General features: G+C 40.8%; 1 protein-coding gene across 1 annotated transcript; it reads right to left on the bottom strand.

Annotated features, from left to right (window-relative positions):
* Window positions 1-215: 215 nt before the first annotated feature.
* Window positions 216-20315, bottom strand: rap2aa (RAP2A, member of RAS oncogene family a). Its single transcript, XM_079518467.1, has 2 exons — window positions 19266-20315; window positions 216-2138 (listed from the first exon to the last, which is right to left on the bottom strand). Exons 1-2 carry the CDS (start codon window positions 19577-19579, stop codon window positions 1901-1903), a joined length of 552 nt encoding a protein of 183 aa, XP_079374593.1. The 5' UTR covers window positions 19580-20315; the 3' UTR covers window positions 216-1900.
* Between the last annotated feature and the right edge of the window lie 395 nt (window positions 20316-20710).

The raw sequence follows: 20710 nt of genomic DNA, 5'->3' as shown, positions 1-20710 counted from the left end.
CAATCTATATCTGTGTAGTGTGTACCACCACCAATGGGGACATACAATAGATATATTATTCATGAAGGTACAATACAAACAACCAGGACAAGAGTGATATCAAATAATTAATTTCCTTCTAAAATAGTTTCCCAGCTACATTTTGAAACAAACCTGTTACTTGCCATTAGAGGTTAGGCCACTCACTTCAGAGACATGTTGTCACAGTCTCAGTCTAGTGTTGAACACACTTTTATTGTTTAGGTGTCAAATGAAACAGTGTCACCATTCATTTAGGGAAGGGAATAAAGAGTAAATGGTCACATAAAAAAATAGAAAATCAACAATGAAAATGGTAACACGGGGAAAAGTCTGGTTCCCGTGGCAATATAGATGTACAGTTGAGAACAGTGTCCAGATCCAAACGTGAATGTGTTTGCTTTGCACATTTCCACAGCCTATTTTAATCTCAAACAATAAAAGTCCTTTTTTGTTTACTAGCCATGCATACAGTTGACAATTCCACGTGTTGAGTCAGTGTCTTCAAAGGAGCTGGCACTTTCAATACAAAATATTTACACTACCAACAATTATTCTCATTATTGTCGCCATCATTATATTTATTATGAATCTGAATACTCTGAATACATAAACAATGGGAATAGGGATGTTTGAAAATCTCAAACACCCATTTACAGAAATGGAAAGTATATGACAAATGTTGGTGTCTTCACTTGAAGTGTCATCCATTCCTGAAGAATTTTTTAAAGAGATCCTAGAGCTATTTAGACTCAGAGATGGGCTCAAGACCCCCCTCCCCCACAAATAAAAAATTAAATAAAATGAACAAGCAACAAACTAACTAAAATATCACAATATGTGATTGACTCTGCTATGCTTACAATTAGATCTCCAAAATGACAAAATTAGAAAAGGAGATGACACCTCTAGTTTGCACCAGATGTTTCAAGAAAGACACTGACTTTTAAACCATTTTCATTCCATTCCCTTAAACCAATAATAATAAAAAAATAAATGGAGGCGCTTTCAAGTCACCTCTTTGGTTCTGTCTGTGATAAGTACTGGATGTAAAACAATAATAACAAATGGGCCAACCAATTAAAAAAACCAAAAACTGTAAGCTTAGAGAGAGAGGAAAAAAAGAAAGAAAACGGTACACCCGCTAAACAATTACTCATCAATGTTTTAAACAAGTAGTTTTTAGGTCTGTGTACAGTGGCTTTTTGGCTGCATGGTAACGGAAACAATGCAGTGAGCACTCCAGCTAGATATACTGTGTTTAAAACTGGGTCATGAAAACTGAACAAAACAACAACAGAAGGATAATTTCACCAAAATCCTTTACCAAAGCAGCTTGCACAACAACTGTATTAGAGCATACAAAACCTGATCAGTAACTCTACACTGTTGAATCTTTTTTATTTCATTGTTTTTGTATCAACCCAAAAGATTTAAAGAAAAAATGCACCGAAACAGAAACCAGAGACAAACATAAGGCGAGTGCACTTTGTTTTTGTTTTTTAATTTGTCCAGCTTTGTCAATTTCTCTTGCGGCAAATTCCTTGCATTCTTCATTCAATTCTATTAATTACTGACATGTCATTATTATTATTATTATCATTATCATTATTATTATTATTATTATTATGCCATGATTCATTTTATGCACCAAAGAGTGTTAAAATCCCACTAGTTCAACCATGGATTTTTGTTCAGTTGGGGTGTGTGTGTGTGTGCGTGCACGTGTGTGTGTGTCTGTGTGCTCACACTCACTCACGCATGTGAACGTGTGTATGCGTGTGTTTGTGTCTAGAAGTATATTTCTCTGTTGAAGTCGGAACAACTTCCTCTAAGTATAGACTTCCTGCCTGACGTGCTCCTTGTAGGCCTTGGCTGAGGGCTATTGTATATTGCAAGAGGAGCAGCAGGGGTCATCCTTGTCTGGCTGCGCGGCATAGTCCATCTGCCTTACGATCTCGGCAAACAATTCGTCCACCATGGTTTTGCTCTTGGCCGACGTCTCCATGAAGGGGCAGCCCCACTCCTCGGCCAATGCCTGGCCCTCGCTGGAGGACACCTCCCTCTCGCTCTCCAGGTCCACCTTGTTTCCCACGAGGATCACCGGCACCTTCTCGTATCTGACACAGACAGACACCCAGGCACACAGAGAGAGAGAGAGAGACATCACATGAGGAAAGTGAGTTAACACCCCGATCACCCAGGACGAAGCTCAACGTCCTTTCAATTAGTAACACCCAGCGTCCAGGATGAAGTTTTATCAAAAAGATGAAATTTATTGATATCAAAGCCGATCGCATCGCTCCACAGCCTAGGAGCGCCTGTTGCGCAACATTCGATGTTACGCAACAGTGGGATGTCATCGAAAATGTTCCCCCCCTGTTTTGCCGATGAGACCGAAAATCATAAAACATTAATAACTCTTGATCTAAATCATCCCGTCCAATTCTAAGAAAAGATCATGTGTTAGACGGCCAACCGCGGTCTCGTCGCTAGTCGCGTTAGATTTAATCATACCTCCTGTTGTTGTCGATTGGCTCTAGATAGTGGAGCAGATTACTGAAACGATCGTTCACTTGATCATACAAGCACCAAATTTGGCACACAAGTGCTTCAGAACCTACTCTCTCAGAAAAGTACGTTGTCCACTTGAAAAAACAAAATGGCCACCATTTCTCAAGATGGCCGCCTTTCAAAATGGTTTTAAACAGTGTTTGAACTATAGTTTGATTGAATAATCTTATTGTGATGGCCTATACATCAAAATGTATGTTTCTGAGTATGAGAAATCCAATTCTGCATTTAGCAAATCAAAATTATTGAATATTATGATGATAAGTCAATATTCCATAAGAATCTTTCACTTGGTGGTACAAGCACCAAATTTGGCACACATGATGTCCAGGATGTATTTCTATGAAAAGCACCTTATCCAGCTGAAAATCCAAGATGGCTGCCAGTATTCAAGATGGCCGCCTCGTCAAATGCAAGAAATGTGTTAATGATCCAATCAAAATGAAAGTATTCTGACTGTAAGAACTTAATGGTGTTGGAATTGAATTCCAATATGGCCGCAAGTTTGCAAGATGCAGTTATTACGTGACTCAAAATTAGCGTTTTCGGAAGCTGTATGATCATAGATATTGTTGAAGGGCAACATCATTCGTTGATCATGCATTGAAATGCTGTGATCAAGCTCTATTGGTTTGTAATTTTGTATATAAGAGTGATGTCAAAGCACAACCAGGACACACTGGTGACATCACTGCTGTGAGACTCTGCATGGGGTTCAGTGTCGGCTTGTAGCGTAGCTGTAGTTGTGGTTTAATAACTGTTGTAGTGTACTCACTGTAGTTTGTTGTATACTTTAGTGTCCTAAATGCTAATTAGCCCCTGTATATATCTCCACTAGAAGTTTAGTTAGTTGTAGTATTGTAGTTAGATAGCCGCACCTGAATTGACAAGATGTGCCAGTGTGGGAGAGCTGAGACAAGGGTAAGGGGGCTTCAGTTACCTGGATGGTGTACAGATCGCACAGGACTTAAATGGCACTGGATGAACGGTCGGGCTAGGTGTAGGTCACCAGATGCTTGAACGTAGATCAAGGTTCAAGGTTGGACTTTATTGTTACATCTTATGTACAGGTATATAAGAGTAAAACTTATTTTTCTTTGGCTTCCTTACAATGACAATGCAGCGGCATAGATAGCATAATATTCAAACAACAAAAAACACAGCAAGCACAGCAAAACAAAGGGAAGAGTGCTAGAAAAATAGAGTGCTATAAAAATAGTAACATATGTACATGTTTCCCTGTAGTAGCAAAGTTAGGTAAACTCGCCCCTGGTTCTTATCAGTTCGTTCATGTATCTGATTGTTTGGGGAAAGAAGCTTATTTGCAGTCTATTTCCAGTGGCTTCGAGACTGCGAAAACGTTTTCCAGCATTAGCATTAGCATCTCAAACAGTCTGCGGTTGGGATGGCTTGGGTCCCTCATAATTCCACGACGAGCTTTGCTGACACAACGATCGTCATACAGGGCTTCGATGGGGGGGGGGGGGGGGGGGGATCACATCCGCTGCACTGCACTCTTTGCATTTTTGCGTGTCCTTCACCAGGATCATTCTGAATTTCAGCTGCTCTCTTAGTGGAACACTGGAGTTTCAGTTGCTAAACATTTGCCCGACAATTTTGGTGATACTTTGTACTGTTTTGCCTCAATGTATCCTCACTGCCACCTCCATCATCCAATCTGGATGAGTCTAACATGATGGGCAACAGGTGTATTGCCTGAAATACGGGGAGACTTCAACTCCTCTTTCGTATCTGTTTGACACTTCCTCCAATCAGTTTTAGTAGCGGAACATCTTGTGTTAAAGGCCGAGGGATATATCCTTTTACCACCCAACCGTACAAAACATCAAAGCACATTGAAATATGGGATGCATCTAGGTTCAAGCATCTGGTGCCCTACACCTAGCCCGACCATTCATCCAGTGCAAGTCCTGTGCGATCTGTACACCATCCAGGTAACTGAATCCCTGTTACCCTTGTCTCAGCTCTCCCACGCTGACACATCCTGTCAATTCAGGTGCGGCTATCAACTACAATGCTACAACTAACTAAACATCTATTTGAGATATACAGTATACAGGGGCTTATTAGATAGCATTTAGGACACTAAAGTATACTACAAACTACAGTGAGTATACGACTACAACAGTTAGTAAACCACAACTACAGCTACGTTACAAGCCGACACTGAACCCCATGCGGAGTCTCACAGCAGTGATGTCACCAGTGTGTCCTGGTTGTGCTTTGACATCACTCTTATATACAAAATTACAAACCAATAGAGCTTGATCACAGAATTTCAATGAATGGTGATGTTGCCCTTCAACAATATCTGTGATCAGACAGCTTCCGAAAATGCAAATTTGGAGTTGCGTAATAGCCCCCATCTTGAAAACTGGCGGCCATATTGGAATTAAATTGACACCATCAGAATACATTCATTTTGATGTTTGGATCAATGTGTGGATCACACATTTCTGTTCACTAAAGTTCTACTTATTAATTTGACGAGGTGGCCATCTTGAAAACTGGTCGGCCATCTTGGATTTTCAGATGGAAAACATACTTTTCCTAGAAAGTACATCCTGGACATCAATTGTGCCAAATCTGGTGCTTGTACCACCACATGAAGGATTATTATGGAATATGGACTTAATCTGCCCCACTTTATCGTTTAATTCCCATTGTATCATCATAATATTAAATAATTTTGATGTTCTAAATGCAGAATTGGATTTCTCATACTCAGAAACATATATTTTGATGTATAGGCCATCACAATAGGATTTTATAGCTCAATATAACTCAAACACTGTTTAAAACCACCTCGAATGGCGGCCATCTTGAAAAATGGTGTCCATTTTGTTTTTTCAAGTGGACAACGTACTTTTCTGAGAGAGTAGGTTCCGAAGCACTTGTGTGCCAATTTTGGTGCTTGTATGATCAAGTGAACGATTCTTATGATATATTGACTTAATCTGCTCCACTAAGAGTGTTTTGGCTACATTTAGCTGCTACAGCCACATCAAAAACCATCAAAAACCTGTTATGGCACAATAAGGCAAAATTACGTCAAATTCATTCTGCTTTCAGTAGCATATGACGTGTCAAACTAGGGGTTTTTAATTTCATGATTCTGAATCCATTCCAAGCATTTTTATTTGAAAAAAATAAAAAATAAAAAAAAGATATGGTGGCGGTGAATGAGTTGGTTTTTGATGGTGGCCATATGGATTTGTGGCTCATGAATTTTCCCCGCATTTTTGCGAGGTACATGGGGGCTCAATTTGTTTAATAACCCTCCTAGATGACGCCTGTCACAGAGGTAACCGAAGAACTCGCCGGTTTTACTTCACCTTTATTTAAATTGCATTGAATTGAGAGAGAGAGGATAGTTGTTTAGAGTTTACACTAGATGAAGTAGGAATGCTAACGTTTAAACACCAAAGTACCAAAACAATGTAATTCATTAGTAAACAATATCCTGAAATATCATTGGTATTCACATACTCACCTTTTTATCATTATCTAGCTGACCATTTAATTGCACAAAATAATTTGATCACTTTGGAAATGATTCTGAACTATAACATCTGTGGGTTTGACATACTATACTGATGAAGACAGCATGTTAGCATAACGATGAAGACATTGAAACTTTCTCTCCATTTTTTGCTGCGGTGAGTTGGTAAACCGGCGAGTTCTCCGGTATTCGTCACAGACATGCGCAAAGCAAGTTCAGTCAGGAAACTCAGCGCACTTGCCGGCGGCCGTTCATTGGGCCGCCTCAGCATCAAGCTCTCATTCACATGATTCACTCATCCAATCACACACACTCATTCCAACTTCATACCGGCTATTTAAACTGGAAGTTTGCACTGCTCATCCTGCTTGCTTGCTGCTGCACACCGATTCTGCTGTGCTGCTTTTGCTGCTCACCCTCCTCCACCCCAGCTACCACCTGTCGTTTTGGATCTGCTGTTTAAGGTACAGGGGGATTCGGAGCCCCTATGGTTGGGACTGATGCACTTGATCGGGGTCTAAAAAGCAGATCCAATTAATCGCCAAACCATAATAAATATATTGCTCATTTTATATTCAATAAATATTAAATACATATTCCATCCATTCATGAGTTGTCCTGACTGAACTGTATTTGGCCCGTTTTATTCCCATCTCTACACACTTCGACAAAAATAACTGATCTGCAAGCTTGTAGATCTGCTATTGTGGGTGAATGACCCCCCCCCCCCCGCCCAGAATAGGGATGCTGGGGTTTAAGTGGTTAAGGATGAAAACGATGATCATTATGCTTTCACTCTAGGTGTCCAACGGTTAATAGAACTAATCGAAAAGTGGATCATACAAAAATATTGATTTTAATAAAAATTATTGATTTTCAGTAGTGATGTAAATAACAGATCTACAAGCTTGCACACCGTTGTACAAGAACAGCGTTTAAGTGGTTAATCAGATGAATTGATTTAATTGATTATAAAAAAACAAACTCAAATTATTTGGTTAATTTAAAAAGTAGAAGAATCACTAAGAAGACAATCGGTAGTTGCAGACCTATTTCACCCTGCTTGTAGTGACAACTGTACTCCTCATCAATCTTTCTACATGTACTGCTACAAGAGCCAATCAAGAATATGTCTCTCTCTGGCACTGAAAGACAATCAATCAAGCAATTAATGAGCCATTTATGTAAAGTGCATCCACACTATTTTCAAATACAATTGACTAAAACAGCCTATAGCAGTTATCGAATGTTTGGGGGGTTACATGGAAGAATAGACCACTCTGTATGTCCACGTGCTAGCCTATATTCTCATGACACCATGAGTGTCTGTTTGGAGCCTGATGCAGCAGTCAACAGGCAGTGGTGGAAAAAGTACTCACATGTGTGTTACTTAAGTAAAAGTATCAATACTGCGATGTAGAAATACTCTGTTATGAGTAAAAGTCCAGAATTCAAAATGTACAAAACTATTGGCATGAAAATGTACTTAAAGTATCAAAAGTAAAAAGTACTTATTATGCTGAATGTCTCATTTCAAGTTTTCAAATGTATAAAACATCTTTTGATCAGCCATTTACAAAAGGCCAAAATGAATATAGGGCCTAAGTGGTAAATGTATCTTTTGTAATAATAATCTAAATCTACAAAGTAACTAGTGACTAAAGTTTTCAAATAAATGTAGTGGAGTAAATATTTGCCTCTGAAATGTAGTGGACTAGAAGTAAAAGTACTTAAAATTGGAAATACTCACTTAAGTAAAAGTACCTCAAAAGTGTACTTAAGTACAAGTGCTTAAGTAAATGTACTTAGTTACTTTACACCACTGGGAAATGGTGCGACATAGCCCCGCTCCCCTGAGGGCAGGAAGTGGCCATAATCCTGTGAGCTTTGAACTCGCTGCCATGTTACATGAGGAGTGGATGCCACCGTGGAACTGGACTAGTTCTACTGGAGACACTAAAGACACAACATGTCACGTTATGTCGGTTGCTGTGCTTCTGAACAGGCCAGGAATTTCCCCACAAACTCTATTTTCGGTACATCAGTGCCATTGAATACATAAGGAAACACTGTGTGGCCTTTCGCCTTCATTTTGTTTAACATAAACGAAATAACACAAGAAAAGATTGAGCACAACTAACGGGTGTTTACAGAGTATATGCACACACACACGCACGCACGCACGCACGCACGCACGTGCATACAGAAACTAATGCATACAGACACCTTTCATCATCATTAAGAGTTTTCAAATGTTCGCCTGGCTCTATGAAATATTCATGCTCCTAAATAATTTAGGTTTATTTGACTTAAACACACCCACTGTCTTTCATGATCACTATGCTAACAGATACATTGGGCGTTGAACATATTGGTATTAAACTTGTAGAGTATGATAGACTACAGTGACATGATGTACTGTATAGGGGTGGGACAATATGGGTACTTCGATACGATATCTGTGGCGATATTAGGCCCTCTCGATAATGATCGACACGAAGAGATTTCATCAACGATATATCACAATATCTGTAACTGAAAAAATAACCATAAAAAGGCACAAATCTGGAATTATTTATTCCAAAACCTTGAGATGTTTTTGTGTCACAAACTGGCCAATAAGTACATGAATCTTGCCTCCTCCAAACTGTATAACACTGACTGCAACTTTGCAACTTGTCCACAACTGGTTTGTCCACTACAATGGGTACTACTACTAGTACTATTAATCAATATCACAATATTCAGTGTATTGCAATATTGCCGGGAGGACGATACAATATATCGCCGGAGGAAGTATCACAATATACTAAAGTAAATATATTGGCAGACTCCTAGTATGCATCTCCTTTTTGTCCGGCATTGCACCAACATATTCACTGCATTTCTAACTGGAGGGAAAATAAAACAACAATTTTCAAGTCCATGATGGTTTTCTTGCTTTTTTTTTGTTTTGTTTTCTGCTTTATTTTTGCGACGGTGAAGTAAAGAGAGGAAAGGTGGACAGAGAGCCCGGGACAGCAAACAGTCTGGCCGGCAGAGAGTCAAACATGACCACGCTGAAGGCTGAAGAAGGCATTTTGCGGCCATTTGGTATATGCGGCTGCGCCATTCAGCTATTCAACTGATCTGTTGCTGCAAGCCTGAATCTCACACTGTCATCAGTTCACATGTTGCCTCATCCAAGCTTCCATTAACCTGTCCTGCCCCTACTGTGCACTCATATAAAAAGGCATGTTCCACAGAAACAGCATTCTATTGAGTTACACACATAAGCGTATGTGAGCCGAGGCTGACAAATGCACAGCACAGCTCTTCTCTCCTGAAATTGCTGCTGTGTTGGGCAGAAACCTTTTTACCTTTACCTTTACCGATACTTTTCAGGAAATTAAAAAAATTAAAATAAACCAGTGATCCAATGTTGTTATGATTTAGTCACAAGCTCTTGCAAATACTTTATTGAAATATTTATAAACCCCACAGTCAGACGTAGCCATATTCACTATACAAAAGTTTCCAAATTAGCAGATCTACAAGCTCATAATGCAGCACAAATCAATAATAGGCATAAGTAAGTAAGTCATTCATTTACAAAACAAAACATTAAATTGTTGAAATATGGAGATACAAGGTTTCTGTCAATAGCTTTATGATTTTTGACCCAGGGCATTCAAGTGGGAAGTGACTTCTGATGTGCGGATGAGCACGTTACACAGTTGAGCTGATCTCTCCTGTGTCGTTGTTATAACTGCTGTGCCAACAGCACAGAGCTCTGGAATCCAACACATTCCTCCTGATCTGCACTAGACTGTAGAAACGTACCTTCATGATGTGCGTTATGCTCACTGGGAGAACAAAATCATATTGGAGAAAAATAAGATAATAATTTATGCTCCTTTTTTAAATATTACATTTGAAACCCAAGCTACATGCAGTTTCAATACTGTATCTCACTCCAGCCTCATCACAGGCCAGTGGGCTGTGGGCAGCACAAAGAAAAAACACTTGTCATTTGGCACCAAGGGGGAGGAGTTCTATAAATAGCCATAATAACAGAGGGGAAACCTGCAAACTCCGGAGGTGTGAGGGCGGCTGGCTGCCACGGATACAAAAACTCCCAGGGATTGGATTCAGCATGGGGCCGACGTGGGTGGGGTATTGCCCACTCTGTGTCTGCGCCTGGAATTAAACAGTGGATAATGCCCATAAAACACATACAGGGGCAGAGGGCAGCTGTGTCTGTGTTACGTGACTCATTTTAGACCCCAACTTCAATGACAGTCCCGGTCAACTGCAGAATTTTGAGATTAAGAAACAGCAACAGGGTCCTTCTGGCCGATCCACACGGTCACGACTCTTTTCTGTTCTGGCCCCACAGTGGTGGAATGAACTTCCCACTGATGTTAGGACAGCAGAGTCACTGCCCATATTTCGCCGCAGGTTGAAAACCCACCTCTTCAGGAAACACTACCCTTCCTCTCTGCCTGACCTACTTGTTGTTAACTAGTTGTACGAACGCTTGTTTTCTATTGTTGTATTGTTTATTGGATCTTGTTTAGTCGATACACTTAATTGTTTTAGCTCATGCTCATTTGATTTAGCTATTTTGTCTCATCTGTTTAAGGAAATAGGTAGCTGATATATTGCACTTTTACCTTAGCGCTAGGTATACTCTTGGTTGCTTGTTTTTGCAGAAAATGCACTAAAGACTTCTGGTGATTAGTAGTTTTTGTTCCCTACCTATGTTGAATACACTTATTGTAAGTCGCTTTGGATAAAAGCATCTGCTAAATGACTGTAATGTAATGTAATGTAATGTAATGCAATGCAAACGAGGCAGGCACAGCATTTCACAGAACCTGCCATGTGTTACTGTAGCCTAAAGCGTGTGAGTGTGACTATGCATTTGTACTGAAACACTCATACAGCAAAAACTCCCACCCTGGTTCTCCCAGACATAGCTTATCTATAATGCATGATGCATCAACTGATATAGACCTAGCCAGGGCAGGGTGTGACCAGTCCTGGTGGTCCCAAAGTCTCTGGGTTGGCTCTGGCCCACATAAAGTACCATACCAGAAGTCTGGTATTATTGTAAAAATAAATAATTAACAGAAAATAGTCTGTATAGTATAATAGTATAATAGTATGGATTAAGAATCTGTGAATAAATGATACATGTATGCTGGATTGCTGGTATGGTGCGGAGAGGGATGCGATTACTGCTTTATGCTGCCCAGAACTGTGGCTTTCCTGGAGCTATTCTCTCAGTCTACCCAGCAGGCCAAGGTATGTTGAATACCAAGTTATTTGACAGCATTTGGCTGAGTTACGGTGGTGCAATACGTTCCTCTTTTACAGTAAAGGTCTAGATATCTTTAAGCCATTTACCCATTTACTTAACTGCACATTTACAAGGAGGAGCCATGGCTACTCAATGCAGCAAGGTCAGCCAGGCAGGCAGTGGCATATAAACAACTTCAAGAGAATGAATGATTTCACAAAACAACAGCTGGGATACTGGGATAGTACTCTATCGTCTAGGCTCCTTCCACAAGTCTCATGTGGATCCTCTCAAGGTAGCAAAAGGAAACTCTCTTTCTTCCCGTTTCCTTCAAAGCTCTTGATACTATTCTCAGATGATGACGGGTTTCCAAAACTGTACGAGATCCAAACGGTGAGGATATGTGGCAGTGTTACAAGCTGCATAGGGTTGTCATTCCTGGACGAGATACATCTGCTATGCTCCCCTCAGCCACCGTACTCTCACAGCCGGTAGTACTGGGTAATTACACTTTCAAAGACAAATTCCCAGTCTTACAAATTACATGTGCGGGAATCTGAAATGCAAAGTGACACTATACTGTATCTGGAAGGGAAAGGAGAAGCAAAGAAGCTATAGTTAGCAGAGTCTAATTTATGGGTTTTTGTAAATTATAGATGGCCATAGTGGAACTGCCCGTCAGTCCGCCTCCTGCTTCTCTCCATCTCCTGATTCCTGGGTCTACTTGAAAATGACAGTCACACTACATGAAGCATAATGACTTTACCATTATGATAATGGTGGAGAACAGAAGGTCAAATAGCCATGGGAATCACTACAAAAAGATGAGGATAGGCTGTTGATATTATAAATATTCTGTGTAGCACAATTTATCTTTGTGTTGTTTAGTTACCAATTAAGAATGTTTGGCAGTCAGCTATGAACACTTACAATTATTTTTTGGATGTAATTTCCCCCAAAAGCATTTATGCCTTAGAAAACAAGAACAAGCTATAAAAGATATTTGTTCTCAGGCTGCTTGTTCCGTTGCTGTTTTCATAATTGCCTGTTGTTTTCTCCGCCTCATCATTATCCATGGCAACAGCATAAAAAGTCTGTAAATGTATGATAATAGTTCTCTAATAATAGCTGAATGATATTTGCCATGGTCTACCATGGTCGTGTTGATCATAACACAGAATGTGCCATTATTATCCACTCTGTCTTACCCTAGATTTGTGGTATACTGTAGGCTAAAGTGGACAAGCTCAGCCAAAATGGTCAAATAGACATGGTTGTTTTGCAGAGACAATGGGCCTCTTGCAAAGCCATTGTACTTCAACAACTATACAATTCATATATTGAACGAATCATAGATTGGCTGTCTCTCAAGAGATTCTTCTCCACTTTCCAATTCCACTGAATTCCTTTACAGTACTCAACATTGGACTTTGGTCTTGGACTTTATCGGTTTTCACAATCAACCAAGACACAGATGAAAGGGGGATTTTTCTCCCTGGAGTGCCGCAATAAGGAAAATGAGACCACTGAGTCTGACACATTTATTTAATGACCCTGGATCCTTTCGACCAGCTGGCAAATGAACAAGTTCTGTAATGATGACTCCATCATTGAAAGCCCTGCAGCACAAGTGTCTGCAATGCTGAGGTAAGTAGTAGATGTACAGTATATACTGAGAGTGGTTTAATTAAAATGCACTGCAACCAATATTCTAACGAGATGTTTGTGTGTGAAATAACAAAAGCAGTATGCCAGTGGTGGTGACTGAAGGAAATGTTATCCATTTCAAATATTTCCATTTCTTCTGTTCAAAACAGACAATTTATGTACTGTAAATGCAAGGGGATCTGCTACACATAGGCTACTGTGTACAGAATTACCTTATCCGTAAACAATGAATGGAACACAATGGAAACAAGTGCCTGGGGTTTTTGTGTTATCCTTTTAGTATAACCTTTGACTGTACTACCTGCACTGTTAATAAGCTTGTTAATCAAGTATTCAATCAAGCAAAAGCATTACTTGTATGAGTGTTGAGTGATCAACTGGCCATTTATATGAGCGATATGATCAACTATAGCAGGACAAGTACAAACATTATCCTTTTAAAACTATATGCTTTGTTTACATCCATTAAAATACATCATGGTTGTCGGACTTGTCGGGTGGTAGCATGGAGTGCAAATCTTAAAATATCAAACAAAAAAACGGGAGCACTTCAGGGCTACATATAGAGAGAGAGACTCACTGAAACAGTGGCTTGGACAGTGACACAGCACCCCTCATAATGCATCACCTGGATGTATAGCTAACTGTTGCTGAAGTGTGCTGTGATGAGGTCCCCAGCGGTCGTGTTACAGGGCCTCTGTGCTAATGCCTGCCTCTTCCACTGACAGTAGACACTGATAGGTGGTGACAGCGCTCAGAGTGGGAGCACCCCTGACCTGGGAGGGTGGCATGTGACCACGCTGGGCCGCCAGGGTGGGCCGATGACGAGAGTGGGGTTGGGTGGGGGCAGAATTGAAGTGAGCAGTGTCAACTCGACTATACAACCCTAAGCCTCCAGTCCTGAGCAGCCGGAGACTGAATGTGTACATGCAGTGAAGGCACATGCATCTCTTCGTTTTCAACATTGCTACAGAATTCTTCCACGTTCTGTCTCTGAGTTTCCTGTAGAGTCCACAAATGACATAACAATTTGCCAATTGTGCCTATGAATTTGCCTGTTTTCATTGCAGTATAAAAGGCTTCAGAACACCCCAGCCCACAGAAAACCCACTGAATGTTCAAAGTTCAGGTTGTGTTAGTGTAATTGAGGTCATAAAACCTAAACGAAAAACGAAAAATAAATTAAAATGAATGTCATGAAACCTTTAAATCCTTGCACGCCAGGGGGCGGTAGATGCTTTAGGTAGCAGGTGCAAGCCGAATTTGCAACATGAGCGAAGAAGGGGCGGTCTTCTTTTGGTGGAAGTGAAACTAAGTCGATCGACGTGCCGATCATGCCTATTTCATCTCATTTTGAGCCATAATGTCAATAAAGACGGCGTGCGTGCATGCACGCAGGGATTTTGGCCGTTTTTACTTGGACGCTAGCAGTGGTTAGCTAGAAATGCTAAAAAAATGCTATTTAAAAAAAAAAAATGCTCGATTAACGCCAATTAATCAAATCTCGTTCTCTCGGGGGTGGCAGACTGGACAAAGCTAGAATAATCTCGTTATCTCTGGCGTGGCATCTAAACAGATTTGATGTTGCAACATAACGTTATAATGTCTATAACCCAAATCCCATCCTCATTACAGTTATATAACTTATATGTCATCCATGATGTGAGTGGGAATCTCAATTCTTCCAGGACTACAGCAAGGAAGAACAAAGGAACGGAGGTGTTTGATGCTGGGCATGATGCACCTGAGAGGCAAACTGGAACCGGATGTTTGATAGAAAGCAGCAGCTGGACCAGCTTACAAACAATATTGCATGATTGCATTTCAACCATCGTCATATAATCAAATATAAAAGCAGACATATCACGCAATGTTTTCTGACCACTTGTTTTTCGATGTCCGCACACTATGTAATTATTTTTAGGGATATCTACACAGTGCCTGCTATCGTTTCTGGCTCGGCAGTATCGACAGCTTGTCAATGATTGCCAGTCTCGTAATAACGTCCCATACTTTACTGCACATTCAGAAATGTGTTCTTTAGATTAACTTTTAAATGTACTTTTAATTATAGTGCGCACATCGAAAAGGAACACAGCAGAAAACAAAGTGTTGCATGTCTTTTATTTTCCTGAATTGATTATTTCAAAGGTCGCAATCGTTCAGAAATGGTGTTTATTCATTAGCGGGTCCACCTGGCTCTCATTGACCTCCCAGTGCAACTGCAACCAATCGGCCGGCTGGATTTCCTGTAGATTTAGTTCAGCCTCTACCAGCATCCAAAGTGAAAGCCACTGTGACACTCACTAAATAACTTTAGAAGACATCGAACAGCACTAGTATTTGCAGACACAATACAAATGACTGTTTACAGGTTAAAACAAATGCATAATGAACTAAAGACATACCAACAAACAAGAGCTAAACTAACCTAAACAAAAACGCCTCCAACCACACTCCTCTATTTTCCCTGACCACTTGGTACAGCTTGACACATTGACTTCAGAATTAATTGAATGACATCAGTTGGAAGACCTGTGACTGCATTCATAAATCTAACAGGATGAGTGATTAGTAGGATCCTTAAAAATAACATAGCACAACATAACCAAAATATATATATTTAATTACCAGGGATGCACATTAATGATCCTCACTAATGATCATGATAAAATTCCACAATTTCTTTCTACTCGGTCTGTGTCTCATAAGAGGGCTGTAGGCAGTTCAGAAACCTCTCCACATCATTGATGTGGAAACCAAGCTAATAAAAACTGCAGGCTTCCTATTCCTGAAAAGTTGCAATGCAAAAATGGAACTACTTTCTGGCCTTGACAGCCCTTACATCCAAACAGAAAGGTCCTATCTGATTGCATTAAACAACGTTAAACAACTTTAAACTTACTTTGCCACTCGATTTGCCACTCACTTTATGAATGCGAATACCCTCTATATGCGAGTATGGACGACCATTGTGTATACTGTAAAGCCAGATTGCGACAGATACCGGTGTCACACACTAAAATAAATGTAGATCTACAAGCTTACGTATTGCAATGTGAACTTGTAGATCAATACATTTTGTGTGACACTGCACACAACAAAGTATATCATTATCAAGCCCCTATCAGAACCAGGTTGAAAGTTCCAGACTCCAGTCAACTCTTCTGAGGTCTGTGTCCCCATAATAAATTGTTATAGTGACTGGAATTTAAACACTTGTTGACCAGACAATTCTGCATTTGCCTTGCATATTTGTGATCTTCCTTGACCTTCTGCAAGCAGAAAATAAATGCTCCACCATATTTGAATTGATACTGGGGGAAATGTCTTCCTTTCAGCTATGGCATTCCATTTATTGTTTAAATACTGCTTTTCCGATGTTTGCAGAAATAAACTATTATTTCTTAATAAACTAAAGAAATAATACTGTAGCTCCAAACACAAACACTAGATATAACACAACAACAAAGCTGGACAGAAAAGTCAACCAAATACAGATTCCTGTAGGCTACAGGATCTCCTCACTGGTCAACAAAAACACCTTGAAAACAGGAGCCCTCGTACAAAGTTTCTTCGACTATGCATGCATGGCTTGGTACCACAGCACCTCAAAAGGCCCTTAAAACAAGGCTCCTCCAGACTTCCCAAAACAAACTGGTCAGGCTACTACTTGGCCTCACTCCCAGAATCCACCTACCCCTGCCCATTTTGATAGGCTGGAATTTCTTAGGGTTGACGACAGTACAGCATCTTGCAATGGGTCTGGTCTACAAGATTCGCTACACCACCAAGATACCCATGTACCTGTCTAAATACTTCCTTAATGTCAATGAAGTCCACACTCACAACCCACCCACCTCTTTATCCCCATACTGTACATTTTTTTTTTCTTTATATGATGATTTCCTGTTTTTTCATGTCTTGTGCTTTTCATGGTTTCGTCCACAAAGTAGCAGTTTTTGTATTGACTTGTCACCGCGTTATGGAGCAGCATACAACCTACATCCAACTCTGAAGAAGCCGAACGTCTGCATTTATGATTGCAAAACACTGAAAATCCACATCTTCATGATGTCTAAACTGTCAGAGATTATTATTTTTAGTCCAGCACCTCTGCTAGGTAAATTTGATACAGGTGAGCAGGGCATTTTTCTCTTCATAACAATATTTAGACCAGCGTTTAGGTGCATGCTTGTAAATGGTATTACACTGTTTACAAGCAGAAAGGGGGCGGTTATGAATAAGGTCTTATCATACCTGCCCACTATATTGCAACTGCTGTCAGACCCACATACAACGAGACCTTGTCTGTATATGATAGGTTGTAAGAAATTGAACATTTAACTAAATGAAGCAAGGTTTCCCAAATGTTGCAGTACTAATGGTGATTCATATACATACAAGTCACATACAAGTCACTCACTGGGGTATCCTTTGCTCAACCTTTAACATAAACAAGACAGTGAAGGACTGTACAGTGTACACTGGATAAGAGTCATAATGATCAGAAACACACCCACACACAACCAATTTGAATAGGCTCATCACACTAGCCATTGTTTGGATTTTAGAAAAAAGCACCCTGTGACTTTTGGGGATATAAAATAACAGGAATTTCAGGAATCCCTCTGGGTATTAGGCTATGTTTGAAACACAGCTGGGCCACACCTGATATGCTGTGTGCTTGTGCACACTTGAACATGTAGCTTACATGTGAGCACACACACACACACACACACACACACCTTTTCCCTATGCCTCCATACGGAAGGAAAACATGTTGACCTCATTCTTTCATCCAGAATCATGGATTTTGGAGAATGTTTATAAAGGCCATTTGGGAGATCCTGCATTTAATTGACCCTCAAAGTCAAACCATCCATACTGACGCACTGTGTGTGCGCGTGCGTGTATGTATACACACCCACACACACACCACAGGAAAATAAAATAATCACCCAAAGTGATGAACAGCATTTGTATAGTGCTCTGCATTTATCCTGCTGCATGAATATCTTCAGTGACAGCTTGCACGGAGGATGTTTTTCTAGAAGTTTACACTGTCTGTACATCCATCCATTGAGGCAGATAAGACTGCATGATTCATTCACTGACTCAGGAGGACAGTGCATGCCATACTCTCCAGTAGACTCTACAGGAGGATCTTGACCTGACAACAACTATGTATCATGCATGTCAGTAGACTCCATCCCCTAGAATTAAACTACTTGGTCTATGCCGTTATTTTGGGCAGCGATTTTCCATGGCATGTTCTATTTCTTTTAACTGTTAATCAGTTAATATTACAGGTTTAGTTAACCCCCGAAATGACATTTTCTCCATGGGGCGAGTAATCAATAGAAAAACTGATTTTGTTCGGGGGGGTGAACTGTCCCTAGGTCAGGACAATAGCCCTGAGCTAGGAATACTAATAACATGACAGAATATTCAAACACCCTCAGTTAACCTCTGCATGTATCAATCAGCATCCCCCACTGGTGATGACCTCACCACTACATCATGCGTGGCGGATGTTACTAGCTCATGGCTGGTTCCTGGTTGGGATGCTAGCTCTTGTCTTTCCAAACAGATTGTTTGTTCATTCAAAACATGGCTTTTCTGCACTGTTGGGCACACAAGTGGTGTGCTTTTTCCAAATGTTGCATGTGACTTCAAGCCCCCTATTGATTTAGCTGTGTGTCTGAGGGCTCTCTGCTGAGACCCTGTTGCTCTGAAGATTGGGTATTTTATTCTGACTGACTTGTTTCACAGAGGTTGCAGCATCCAGCACTGTGGACATTCTGTGCAACACACAGCAGCATGGGAGAGACAATATCTGTCATGTCATGACAACAGAGCTGACTGGCCCTGACTTTGTTGATGGTGCAGGTGAGATCTTGTTAAGATCTTGAATGACTACTGCCTTGACCAACAAATACATCTTTAAAAACAGAGAAGACAGTCATTTAAGAATTAAGACCAGAAAATGTTGACAAATGTGAGCAGATATAACATAGAACAGACATGATGTGGTGTGTAGCCTGCCCTTAAGGAGAATACATAAGGCCAGGCCTATAGGCCCATCCTGAAACCACAGGGCCCGCAGGCCAACGTATGTCAGAAAAAGTCATTACATCCATACTGAACCACCGCGGTATTTGGACATAATTCTTTCACATGCATAATTGTACCAACCTTTTCACTCTTATGATTTGATCCCTCATCGGCTTTATGTCTTGGAAGCTTTGCTGGTTGACAAGGCTGTAGACCAGTATGAATCCTTGGCCGTTTTTGATGTAAAGGTCCCGCATAGAAGCAAACTGTTCGGTACCAGCAGTGTCAAGAATCTCCAGAACTGAGGGCGAGGAATCTACCTCAATTTCCTTGCGGTAAAAATCCTCTATGGTAGGGTCGTACTTCTCAATGAACGTCCCGGTGACAAACTGCACAGTGAGGGCGGATTTCCCGACCCCACCGCTGCCTAGGACCACCACTTTATACTCGCGCATTGCTCCCTTGCTAATTGATTAAATCAAGAGATTGTCGAAACGTATCAATTTCCGCGCGACATTGAAATGAGCTAAAATATCCTCGCACAAACTACATTCACCATTCGTGACATTCGTGTCTTTGAACGGCTGTCAATAATATACAATTTGCTCGCCGCTGCTCAGCTATGGCAGAGCACAAAGACTCGGTGCCCTAAGATGAATTTCATTGTAGAAATTCCTCCACGCAGTTCAGGCATTGATAAATGATAACTACACATGCATCCGAGAGCTGAAATGTCAAAATATGCATAGCAAGGAATACAAATAAAAAGCGCCCGATGATGGGGACGTGCGGGTTTTCATCTGCTTAGTTAGCTCACCCTTCTATGCATCATAAAAAACAAACTTGCTCCATCGAAGACATTGGGGGGGGGACTGGGCAAATCCTAGAACGGAGTGTGAGCACAAATGCACGAGCTAGGCTACCCGAGAAGATGATGCTAAAATAAAACTATATCGACAGTTAATAAAACAACTTTCGTCTCTTTGTTTCTTTTCCACCATCTCTTGCAAGTCTCCGTTTCTCATTCGCTCACCAATACAACCCGAGCCGCCATACTCTCGGGCGGAGACCCACCGCCGCTGCGTAACTAGCCAGTCCCCACTCGGCTCCCGTACCAACAAAACCGATATGGAACCTCCCTCGCTAGAAAGATGTGAAAACTGTCCAATGGGATACATCGGCTACCCCTAAACCTCTGTGATGACCGTTTGAATGCCACACGGAGGGATCCAGTCAAATTACTACCTAGATTTCCGTTCATGTGTTAAAATGCCCATCATTCGGTTACCCCGGTGACATCCAGGGAGCGTTCATCCAATCACGGTGGCAGCTTGAGGATGTGTATCCAAGAGGAGGAAAGTGCACCGGATGCTGTTGCTATGGTAACGCTGCAGCGAGTTTAAATGGAAGTCTGTATAAAAGCTGCTTAACATTATAAATTTGATGCAGGGACCTGTTACATCATTGGCTGATGTCTAACAGTGCAAGTGCATAAAACAAAATAAAACTTAATGTGAAGCCATTCCTCGTCTGACATGTCCAACCTAAATTGGTTTGTGGGGGGGAAACTAAAACAATGTCTAAAA

Source organism: Electrona antarctica (assembly GCF_951216825.1).
Source record: "Electrona antarctica genome assembly, chromosome: 13".
Lineage (NCBI taxonomy): Eukaryota > Metazoa > Chordata > Actinopteri > Myctophiformes > Myctophidae > Electrona > Electrona antarctica.
Note: the sequence above shows the minus strand (reverse complement) of the source record. Positions and strands in the feature narration are given on the sequence as shown.

Bases quoted from the DNA above. Each gene is read 5' to 3' on its own strand.
- rap2aa (XM_079518467.1), bottom strand. From the start codon at position 19,579: ATGCGCGAGTATAAAGTGGTGGTCCTAGGCAGCGGTGGGGTCGGGAAA. The intron at 2,139-19,265 runs GTTGGTACAATT...TGTCTGTGTCAG, and splicing joins CAAATCATAAGAGTGAAAAG to ATACGAGAAGGTGCCGGTGA.